This window comes from Callionymus lyra, chromosome 2 (genome assembly GCF_982586985.1).
Source record: "Callionymus lyra chromosome 2, fCalLyr1.hap1.1, whole genome shotgun sequence".
Lineage (NCBI taxonomy): Eukaryota > Metazoa > Chordata > Actinopteri > Syngnathiformes > Callionymidae > Callionymus > Callionymus lyra.
Window position 1 is genome coordinate 25,235,304 of NC_141819.1, and position 12,278 is coordinate 25,247,581.

Genomic DNA, 12,278 nt, shown 5'->3' on the forward strand with positions numbered 1-12,278 from the left:
CAAGGTGCAGTCCGGGGGCCACGCTGGTCCTTTGACTGTATTCATTATTGTATGAGTAGAATATAGCCTTTTTTTACGACGGCTAACCTTTTTTTTTTCCGTATTTATTATTGAATTAACTGTTTCTTGCACCTGAAAATAAATGGAGAAAGTATTGAAATCATATTAAGAGGAAAATGTTTTTTTCAGTTTCTTTTACCCAATATTTTTTATAAATACAGTATGTAGGGTTTATTATATGTTTATTTCTTCTTTTTTTTTTACTATTTTTGCTTGCTTTTACTATGATATTTTATCTCTTCGCTCCTCCGTCTTTGCTTGACGGCCCCTCACCTACTACCTCAACTAGCCCACCCCTGATAAACATCGAACACATACAATCGTAGAATTCTTCCACTAGAATCAAACATTTCCCGTTCCAACTATTATTGATCAACACTCAAAAAGTTATCAAATATGAACCAATTTTCAACTGTAATTTAACAATATAATGGGTGTTTTTGTTGTTGTATATTTGATATTATAGTTACAACAACTTGACTTGATCTGCATCTTTCTTCTCTTGACCCCTGTGTCATTTCGGGGTCAATGTGACCCGAATGCCCGAAATTAAATGTGTTTGTGGTATCCCTTGTGTCTTCTCTAGGTCAAGGTGGACAACTTCCATCACTGCATATGTATCTGGAAGCCTTGGAAGTCGTTCACCTCGACCCAAAGATAAAATAATGGCACGCTTCAAGCACAAGCCTAGTTTTTTCGACAAAATACTGTATCAGTCAGGCAGGGTCACATGACCACCTGAAGTGCACCTGCTGGTTTACTTTGAGTTTTTTTCTGTGAAAATAACATATGAATATAGTATTAACAGAAATTCAGATTCAAATGTATGTAAGGGACTACATTGAAATAAGAGTTGGGATCTAGAGGTATGTGGGTCACTATTAATTGGTTACGTTTGGGGGAACAAAATCATGGTAAAGTTAAAACATGTGTAAAGCCAGCTCAAAGCAACAAAACTCATTTCGTGGTTATTCTGTTTCCAGTTATTGGGAATATAATTGCAAAGGCTTGTGCTTTTTTCTGTCACAATGGTCAATACTGAACATTGTATTCCTGGGGAAAATAAGGATATTTACAGTTAGAAATGCACTTTTGTTTCGCACTAAAATAACTGTGTGTTGCTTTTGTAATCTTTCAGAATGACACATTTTGACAACACAATGTAAACTAGATCCATAAAAGCTTCTTACTTTTCCATTTGGTTTTATTTGATTGAACGATATATTGCTCTGAAATAACCTGAAAACGTGGGTTCGCTGTGGTGCTGATGACAATCCACATGCCACACACCGGGCCTGGCTGGCGCGTCACTTCTAACGCCGACTGCTGAGTCGTCGATGGTTGAGTTTGTTTATCCGCAGAGCTCCACAGAAGGCTGTTTATTGAGAGCTGAGGATGTTTGCTTGAAGCCTGCGGTCGGCTAGCTCGGGGTGAGGGGAGAGGGGTCTTGCTCTCACCTATTAGGACCAAAACACACACTGAGTTACAAATGTAGAGCTACTTTCCTCGGACTATAGTGTGAAGATAAATGATAAATGATCTGACCCATCAGAGATTAAAAAGAGAGATAAAAATGTATGGTTTTGTTGGCAGCTCTGCAACTTTTGAATGTATATTACAATTTTAAAAAACATTCAAATGTTTTAGTAGTATAATATATATTTTCCATTAATATTTATTCATATGTTTTGCCCATCAACTTGTTAATAAAAATAACTATTATGTAAGATTGTCATTGAATACAAAAATAGAAAATAACTTGCACATTCGTGTGCTTAATTGTTACTTAAAAAAGTATACAAAATGCAAATAAAAAACTAAAGATTTTGATCATTTAATGTGATAAAAAAAAAAGCACAAATGCAACTCTAGGGTAGAACGATAAAAACAACAAAAAATATATATTTAAAATGGAAATAATTCCTAAAAAATGCTGCATCTGAACCAAATCGATGCTAACAAATCAACAATAAGGTATTTTTATTTCCCTATAACGACTGACGCCATTGACCTTAAAGGTTGTCTTCTATTTCTCCTCGTGCCTCTGTGTGGAACATTCTATAACCGTGTAAGAAACATTAAAGCTAAATTGATAAATTGTTCTAAGAGCACATCTTATTACTGTCTACTCCTTTCTCTCTTCCTCCTCACTGTTTCTGCTTTTTTTATTGGTTTGTTTAGCTTGTTCTTTTGGTAAATCTAGTGAATGATGAGTCAATTCAAAATGTATACATTGAGTCGCCACATTTAGGGAAGTGTAGTTCGTGAGCAGTCTGAGTGACTTGCATGCCAGCATCAGAACAGATGATGTTGCAGATTCTCTTGCTTCATTCCTCGTCTGAAAACATGATGATAATCATGATATTATGCAATAACCAATTGCACAACTCGACGCATGTGTAAATCACATCTTAAAATATTTACTATATCTGGGAACAGATTGGAAACGCATTTTTTGTTTTCCAATGGAAGTTGACTCATGTCTACATACCGTATAATCTCTATTGATTTCCGTGTGACCGATCTTATGTCGTTTTCGTAATTGCAAATTATTTCCGATTCAGTTTGATGTTGGAACGGGGATGTCAAATGTGGGTACATCGCTTTCTACAGTATAAGCTGTGGGCTGAAAAATTGGTGGTAAAATATTGTTAAATTAAAAGAAGAATATAAGTTTGAATGCAAAATCTCCATCATACAACCTGTGGGAATAAAAAATAAATAAAACGATGATTCTAGAATGATTTCTAGTGACATTAAGACTCACAAAGGAGCTCAAGCAGTGTTTGTTGTGTTAAATCAATTTTACTGTCATTGAAAGTAAGGGTTCTCACAATACTTACATTTTAAATTTGACGCTTTATTGTTTTCAGTGCGAAAAAATGGAAAAAAGACCCCTAAATTAAAAAAAAAAAAAAAAGTATTACCAAGAAAAAGACAAGAATGGCTAAATAAAAAAATTACTTACTTACTTACTTACATTTAGCAATGAACGGAACTGCACATTAAATATAAAAAAAATAATAAAAAATGATCTTTTTTTTAACTACTCTGATGTTTGAGGTAGTGCAAAAACTACATAAATAAATAATACTTTTGAAAATGAATTTAATTTTTGAATAAAATAATTATCAATCTTTTTTTTTAATATTGATTTAATGTTTGACAACCCTAGTCTCTGTACAGTCTTCAATCAACAAGAACCCTCATTTATTTTCCTTCGAGGCCACGGCAGCATAAAATGAATGAGGGCCCGATGATTGAGATTTCACAAGTGTGTTTGAAGAACGCTTAAGTTATTTCATCCAGTAGCGCCTAATATGCCTTCAGTTTGATGTTTAAATTCAGCTGATTGTGCCGCAGAAATATCAAAATATTCTTTCTCTTTTCACTGCACACAGTCATTCACGATGACTATCTGCTTATGTTTTCTGCGGCTACAGCAAATAAACTGACGATATACAGGAAACGTTATGATCAGTTAACAGCATCAATTCATTGTGAAATCCAGTTATCGAATAGCATTTATTTCCTCTGTCTCGTCAGCTGCTCGTGGAGCATGGGTACGACTGCCAGCGCTGCACCACCACCACCACCAGTTTCTCTAGCATCGCCGCTCGAGTGTGTCCATGGCAACGGGATGGCCGACAGCAGGCAGTCTCTCAACTCCAACCCCTTCCAGACGGTCAACGTCCACAACAACAAGGCCAAGTCCATTATCACCAACAAAGTAGCACCTGTGGTCATCACGTAAGTCCCTCCTCCAATCCGCGTTCTCACAATTGGGTGTTAATCCTCTTTGATCCTGAACCCCTCCTCCGGGACCCTCGTGTTTGCCCCTCTTATCATCTCATTTGTCGGTTCCGCTCGAGCAAACGGCAGCAGATAATTGAATCTCGTTACTCTCCGTGTGTCGCAGGTATAACTGCAAACAGGAGTTCCAGATTCACGATGACATCCGGAAGACCCACTACAAGGTGGGCCGGATATCGGACGCCATGCCGGAGCACTTCCTGGTGCAGGTAATGAGGTCACGCGGTGCGACCGAGGGACGCCGGTCATCTCGCAGTGACTCGTCCAAATTGCAGCGAGGTCCACGGACATTGTCATGCGCTGTTTTATGATGAGTGGCAGCCATTGATTGAGGAATGTTGGCACCCCGATATCAGAGCTTTGATCTGCTCCGTCCCCACCAGCTCACCCTTCTGACCCAACCAATGGAGTGACCCGAAATATTTATTTTTTACAAGGAATACAATGGGTATTTGGAGAGACGAAAAACTCATGTTTTGAGCAAAGATTCTATTATAAAAATATTGTATATTAAATTAATTTCCTATATATATATATAAAATAGTTCCTGTACCTCCTGTTATTTGATTATTATTTATATTTATAATTCTGGTTTCGCCAATTAATTTTCACAATTCTATATTTTATTTGGAAAGATGTATATATATGGAATCTTTTAAATATCATAATGAAAAGGACAGATTTTTTTAAACTTGTATTACATTTATCTGACTGTAATTTACTATATTGCCTATAGGCAGACGAGGGATGGTGACTTTGTTTGAAGTTTTATTTTTTTAACTATTTTATTTTAAGTAAATAATTAAGTAAGTAAGTAAAGATTATTTTTAAAGCGCATTTCTAAACCAAAGTCACAAAGCGCTCAGAAGGAGTCTCAGAAAATCAAGGAAAAGTCTGCACGAATAAAAGTGTCTTAAGATGTTTCTTGAAGGAGTCAGTAGATCATCAAACACAGAGAGAGAGGAAGATCCTTCCAAAGCTTAGGAGCAACAGCCTGGAAGGATTTCTCTCCTCTGGTCATGAAGCGTGTTCAGGAACCATCAGTAGATTCTGATCCACAGACCTCAGAGCCGGAGCTGGGGTGTAAGTCTGGATCAGATCACTGATGTAAGGTCTTACCATGAATAGTTCTGAAAGTAAGAACCAGAATTTTAAAGTTGATCCTGAAAGAAACTGGCACCAAGTGAAGAGTTTTAAGGATCGGGGAAATGTGAGTTCTTCTACTAGAGCCGGTCAGAATTCTCGCTGCAGAGTTTTGTATTAACTGCAGGCGAGACGGCTCCTTCTTGTTTAGACATGAAAATATTGTACATATTTATGTATGAATCATATCTCCTTTCATTTATATTTTCCTCTTTTCATACAATTATTATATTTATTTTTGAAATGTAATTCATTCATTCATTCATTTATGCAGAACATTTATTTCCTTTAACACCAAATCATTTTACTCAAAAATAAAAGGAAAAGATATGTGGATTATTTGGTATTCCTTCATTCATACAGAGGGTTAATCGGATCATTTCACTAATTCATATTTTTTAAATCAAACAGTTTGACATGTTTTAAAACTAAAACTACATCCGACAAATCTTTTGTGGCCAATAATCTAGTTGATAAACATCCTTATTGGCTGATCTATGAAGTGTGAAGGTTTAATCTTTTGGGAAAACACTGTCTTTGAGGTGAGAGTTTGAAAAGACATGAATAATCTCAAGTTAATTTAGGAATTGTGATCAGGATTTAACCTGATGTAAACACAGATCTGTGTTGGGAAGTCCAGTCGACTAAAAAAAAGTTTGTCTCTCCAGGGCGAGTACTTCATGGTGCAGGACGTGTACAGCAAAGCCGACGTCCTCAAGACCACGTCCAGCTACGGAGCGCCAAACTTCCGACAAGTCAAAGGGTCATACCCGCTCTACGGGATGGGTCAACCGAGCCTGAACGGATTCAAACAAGTTCTTCAGAAGCTTCAGTCTCACGGACATGAGGTCAATATCTGAGAATACTTTGATTCAAGGGTCAGAATGCTTGAGCTCGCATGACTTACATTTGTTCCATAGTGTCGCTTCCAAGTTGTGTTGTCAATAAATACTTGAACTGGTGAGTCTGCGGCCGCATTACGGAAACTCGTGCTCACATCTCTCGCTGGAAAAAATGATTTGAAATGTTCCGGCAGCCAGATAGACCGTAATAAAATTGGTAAAATTATATAGCAAAACTGTTCCAGCGTGTGACATTTCCAGCAGCAGGTCCAGCATGTCTTTAAAGAGTCAGCACAGTGAAGGACATGTAGGGCTGCTTTTAAAACCTCTTGGCTGAGTGTTTTGTGTTTTTGCAGGAGGTTATTTTCGTTTGTGTGAGAGAGGAGCCGGTGGTTTTCCTGCGCAAGGACGACAACTTTCTGCCGTACACACCCAGGAGGAAAGAAAACCTCCACGAGAACCTGCATGGCCTCCAGAAGGAGGAGCTGGTGGAGACGCTGGAACTCAACATCCGCAAAGAGGTGACAAGTGACATTGGAAATTAAGGTTGTGTTACACAGGTAACACAGCATTGGTACAATCATTTTACTGTAGGCTATATTAGAGTAGAAATATGTAATTCAAGCTTTGATTCCAACAATTAAAATAAAAAATTCTCATTTAAAACATTTGCTTATCGCAGTGTATTGATAAAGCCTCTTTGTTTTTAAAAATGTGTTGCCAGGTTAGTTAGGTTTCTGCCCAATTTGACTTGTTTTAAACAAGCCTTGTACAAATAGCTTTTTTATTTGTTCTTGTTTACTAATTTGCATGACATAAGTTTTATTCTGTATTGATTTCTGTTCCGTTTTTTTTGTTTTTGTGGTTAGAAACTAAGCCTTTTTGTCTATTTTGCTTTTTCTGTTTGAAAACCTGAAAGCCAGTGGTTTTAATGGGAGGACTCAACCATTTAAAAAAACACAACGTTTTTAGTGTAAATTGAGGCAAAAAACGTGTAGGAAAATCTACCTTTTCTACTTGTGAAAAGGGAGCGCTTGAGAGTTACCGCATGTCTATCCAATGTCTCCCTCTACCGGTGAGAGACAAAACTTCAGTTTCTTATATTGTCTCAAGCGCTTTAGTTGACAACAAATCTTTAGTTGTTGGTATTAGAACAACAAGTGTCTTTAAATGGTACGTATGGAGAATAAGCAATACTATTTTAAAGAAAACCATAATGCCCCCCCTGGTTCACCTGTTAAAAACAAGACATGATTAATAATAATATAAATAGTAATAATGATTTAACTATTTTGACTACCCTCCACAGCTGCATGACTTTGCCAAACTCAGTGAAAATGTCTTCTACGTCTACAACGACATTGAGTTCTTCAAGGACGAGCCTCAGCAGATAAAAATCATGTGCGAGGAGGACATCCACGTGACCGAGGAGGTCTACAAGAGACCAGTGTTCACCATGCCGGCCTACAGGTTAGTTACCACTTTACAAGATTGTTGTTGGAATCAGACATGATAATAATGCAACGGTAAGAGCCATATGTTTATACGACTGTTCCATGACGACACAATCATTGTTGCCTTAGGTACCACAGGTTACCACTGCCAATGGAGGGGGCACCACTAGAGGAAGACTTTGACGCCTTCGTTGAAATTCTCAGGGTAGGTTTTTTTTGTCCCTCAGAGCTGATGAGGTACTTTCCTTGATAATTTTGGAAGTAAGGAGGGAACTCTAAGTCATAAAATGAGCAATCGATGCCCAAGTATGGTAAAAAAAAATATGAATAACTCCCTCAACTGTTTTGGAAGGGGTCCAGGATCCTGCAGTATATACTTTAGGGGGAATTAAAGAGAACTTACAACCTTTTTCTTCCGCAAAAACATTGCAGAGTCCCTGGATATTGTCTTTGAGCTCATCTCCTGAGTGATACGTCAATTGTGACAATCTTTGAGCCATTAACTTTGTGTCTGCTTCCCCTGCACTCATACAGGATGTTCTTATTTGATTTAACTTTTTTAGACCTAACTGTGGATGGAAAGCAGCGTCTATGAGAGATTGATTTTCCCATGTGTTCTGGGATCTTTCGTTCTTTGTCATAGCAGCAGCAGGTAGTCAGTAAACATGTCATGTAATGGACTGTTACTTCAGTAAAGGTCAGTTCCTGTGGCACTGATCAATTTCTCTCAGCTTTAGCTTTTATCAACTCAATTGTGGAGCGTATTTACTGGTACTTTACTTGAGTTTTCAGTAACTCTCTCCTCTCTATCTTCCAGTATGAATGATCGGTTCTTTTGGCTTCTGAACCAGGATTCTCTTTCAGTTCTGGCTGTTTGGGATCATTATTCAAGTCTCTTTCGGTCGTTCATTCGATTGGTCTTAAGGCTCTTGTAGCTCCTGAACCAGGTCTCAAACATTCACAGATTTTTTTCAGCTTTTTTGCATCATTAATCAAGTCTCTTGTTATCCTCAGCTCATCCAAAGTTAAGTTAAGTTAAGGTGTTTGTTGAACCTAACACCTTAACAGAATATTTATATCCGGACTGCAAACGGTGATAAATGTCTCCATCAAGTGGTTGAACTTAAGAAGTGCATTTTTGAAGAAATTAGCAAAATTACCTGGGGAAAAAAAACTTTACTTTAAAGTTTGATATTCGTCACATGAATAATAATAATAATAATAATAGATGGATTTTATTTGTATTGTATGTTACGTTTGTCCGACGTTTAAAAAAATAAGATAAAGACACGAAAACAAGACAGTAAAAAAACATTAGAATATTAAAAGTTGGCTGTATGTTTTTATAAGGTAGGTGTTGAGTCACATGATTGAGCCTTCTTTTATTTCTAATGATTACATGTGATACTCATGTTTGCAGAAGAGCCCCAGCTTGTCTTCAGAACGTGACTCCTCTCGGCCAATGCCTGCTCTGCTCTTCAGCTGCCAAGTTGGCGTCGGACGCACCAACCTGGCCATGATCCTCGGCACCCTGGCCATGAACCGTCTGACGAAGGATTCTCCACTCCGGCATAAGTAAACAAAGACCTGGTTAATAAGCGGTTTATTGGACTCTGAGGAAGATGAATGCTCGAATTAAAGTGAAGGGTTATGTGCTTTTTTTCAGTTTGACTGGATCGTTAGTGTTGCTATCAAAGAGGAAAATTAGAGGATAGGCTTTCAAAGGGAGGGACAGCATGGGTGTAGAATGAATAGACAATTGTAATTAAAAAAAAACAACATTTATCTTGACTTCCATGTCACCTGTTCCTAAGTGCAATGCTTTTTATCACTTTTCGTTAATGTTCCACATAACAATGACTGAAGCTTAAACGTATGCATACAACCAGTAAACATGGATAAATGACAAGAGTGTCTTACAAGTGCAATGATATTGAGAGCATCTTTTCTGTCGAATGTGAATATTGTGAAAAGCATTTATGCTCAGTTTGAAGATGCTCTTTTGTCCCTGCAGAGAGGTGGAAGCTGCAGCTCCGAGTCTGAAACCACTTTTCAAAGTTATCCAGTCTCTGATTAACAAGCTTCCTGACGGAGAGCAGCTGTTGCAAGAGGTAGAGTATTCTTAATGAACTGTTTGAACATGTGTTGAGAGCTTTCTCTTCATCTGAATCCTTCAGAGCTGCATGTATATTAAAAAAAGCTTTCGGTGCCATAAGATTATCGAGAAGTTTTCTTTTGATGGAATACATTTAATATTGATTTTTTTTATTACTTTTAACAAAAGATACTGACTGACGTCATGAAGCCGTCTCAAAATATTTCATAGTGTAAAACTAATGAACATTACAATTCACTTCTAGTTTTCCATTTGAACCAACTTTTTGGATGGTATAAAACATTTCTCATTGTATATGTATATGCACAGTTCAACAATGTGTTGCAGACCCATTTAAGCTCATCATTATTTCATTATTTGCATTTAAATGTGAGGATTAATTCAGTCGTGTGTCCGTGCAGGTGGACCAGGCCATTACTCTATGCTCAGAAATGCACAACATCAAAGAGGCGATATACGAAAACAAGAGTAAACTGGAAGGGATCGCCGAGGACTATCAGGTCCAGGTTGGTAATATTTCTTCATCCACAATAAAACCTCTTCATTTGAGAGCGATCTGGTGAAAAGAAGAGTCATCGAAACAACATCATGGAAGATAAAGTCTTCCTGTGAACGACTTGATGAGCCGCGAACGACTTGAGTGGATGATGAGAATGATTAGAGCTTAAACTTTGCTTTAATCGAAAAATCCATTCTCATCAGGCATTTTCTCTCCTTCAGGGAAACAGCACCAAAGAATACTTCCTCACCAGAACCATGCAGAGTTTGGAACGTTACTTCTACTTGGTGGTATTTAACGCCTTCCTTCACGAACAGGTGATTTCTTATAATCCAGAGAATCTCAACAGTTGAACTATGAAGAAATTAAAACCGTTGTTATGTTCCAGTATCCTCTCTCCTTTGCATCCAGCTTCAGTCAGTGGATGTGCAGACATGCCTGGATGTACAGATTACTGTCCTGCATGGACCTTTCAGAGCTCTCCGCTCCGCCTGAGCTGGTCACCAAAGCTGCTCGAGTCCTGGTTTGTGCCATTTCAACCTCTAAATAACACATTTATATGAAAGTACGTCAGCACAGATATAAGATGATTTTATTTATGTGTTCAGGTTGCTGATGAGTATCTGGCTCCTGATGTCCTCGGCACCAAGAAGGAAATGAAGGCGGTCAACTTCAGACGAGTCCCGAAAATGCAGGTTTATGGGATGTCTCAACCAACATCAGAGGTATGGAGCAGATGCCTCGTGTATCAGCGTGTTGTTAAAAGTTTGAAGCAGCTGCCAAAACATTGTGACGTTATTATACTTTCAGAATTTCTGTTTTGATTGTTTAAATTTTAGCATTTAAAAAAAAAATGAGACAAAGTGACCCAAAGCCCGAAAATAAATGTTTTTGTGGTTTCCCTTGTGTTTTCTCTGAGTCGAGGTGAACGAGCTCTGGCCCTACATGTATTTACGGAAGCTAGGGTCACCTTGACCCTTAGATAACCCAAGGATTAATTTAATATTCATTCCACAAAGAGAAAGCACTTTGGTGGTCACAGGACGCTCAGACTCTCAGGGCAGGTTGTTCAGACCAAGAGAAAATTACAGCTCGAGTGCTACTCTCATTATTTTTCATGAGTTTGTTTCTGTTCAAAATGTAATAATTAGTTTTCGGGTCACCTTGACCGTGAAGATAACACAAGGGTTAAGATTTGAAGATGATTCTGAATTATTTACTATTAATGCTTGCAGGCCACTGAAGCCGTTCTCGCCCACCTGATGGATGAGAAGAGGAAACACCGACACGTGTTGTGGGTCAACCTGCAGGAGGAGCTGGTGATTGAGGGCAACGGGCAGATTTTAACTCCAAGAGAACCCTCTTTTTTGGACCAGCACATCAGTATTCCATCGTCTGACTCGCAGCAGATCGAGGTGATGAGAAACTCCCGTGTGCCTCCATGTTACTCCTCTAACATGCGTTCGACTTCTTTCAGAAACAAGAGGCGTCTCTAAAGGAGGAGATCTTGAGGGCTCAGAAGTGGCTGGAGGTGACGCTGGAGCAGGATAAACAGATGAAGATGTTTAAAAGTTGCTCGACCATCCGAGAGATTTTCGACAGACAAAAGAAATCTCACCAAGGCCTTGTGTATAAACGCATTCCTCTGCCCGACTGCAGCGCGCCCAGGGAGGAGGTAACTGTGTTAGGAGCTCCCCAACAACAAAACACACATCTTGAGTCTGCATGATGTTGTTAAGAAAGCAATGTGCGCCATCTTCTGATCAAATATGAAAAGGTTACCGTTGCAGTTCTTGATTGCTGAGAAAGATATTGGATATTGGAAAAAGATATTGTCAAAAAAATGTTTGGTGTATAACTGTATCTTTTTGAAAAAGTTAGATTTCTAACAAAACTCACAATGACTTGTGCGTCTGTGACGTCAGGACTTTGACAAGCTGCTGGACTCCATGAAAAGTGCTCTGGCTGATGACACTCATTCAGCGTTCGTCTTCAACTGCTCCAACGGAAAAGGCCAGACAACGACGGCCATGGTGGTTTCCGTGCTGACACTCTGGCACATAAATGTAAGATACATTCATACCGTAATTCTTGTTTTTCTGATGATCCCCGACATGTCGTTCATACTAAAACAGGTTGTTTCAACAGGAAGATGATGTAATACCTTCCAAAAGGGAGACGCAGTCAACTTGAAAGTATTTTCCTTTTTTTCAAGGAAAAATAAAAGAAGAAATAATCCCCCTAAAAGAATAATATTTTGATAATTGGTTGGTGAATTGGATCCATTAACAATAATCATAGCCAGATAATTATGCCTATTTGAGTGTCTGGAAATTAACATATTTTCAAAA

General features: G+C 38.3%; 1 protein-coding gene across 3 annotated transcripts in view; it reads left to right on the forward strand.

Moving 5' to 3' along the window:
- pald1a (phosphatase domain containing paladin 1a) overlaps positions 1-12,278 on the forward strand; it is a 46,097-nt gene that overhangs the window by 10,897 nt on the left and 22,922 nt on the right. For all 3 annotated transcript variants that reach the window (XM_087784293.1, XM_087784294.1, XM_087784292.1), the window contains 15 exons: positions 3,607-3,810; positions 3,980-4,082; positions 5,685-5,864; positions 6,215-6,379; positions 7,168-7,328; positions 7,442-7,517; positions 8,733-8,887; positions 9,327-9,423; positions 9,830-9,934; positions 10,149-10,244; positions 10,316-10,450; positions 10,536-10,652; positions 11,163-11,342; positions 11,405-11,602; positions 11,853-11,993. In XM_087784293.1, the coding sequence (XP_087640419.1) occupies positions 3,620-3,810; positions 3,980-4,082; positions 5,685-5,864; positions 6,215-6,379; positions 7,168-7,328; positions 7,442-7,517; positions 8,733-8,887; positions 9,327-9,423; positions 9,830-9,934; positions 10,149-10,244; positions 10,316-10,450; positions 10,536-10,652; positions 11,163-11,342; positions 11,405-11,602; positions 11,853-11,993 (2,100 nt within the window). In that variant the 5' untranslated portion in view covers positions 3,607-3,619. The remainder of the gene's footprint in view (positions 1-3,606; positions 3,811-3,979; positions 4,083-5,684; positions 5,865-6,214; positions 6,380-7,167; positions 7,329-7,441; positions 7,518-8,732; positions 8,888-9,326; positions 9,424-9,829; positions 9,935-10,148; positions 10,245-10,315; positions 10,451-10,535; positions 10,653-11,162; positions 11,343-11,404; positions 11,603-11,852; positions 11,994-12,278) is intronic.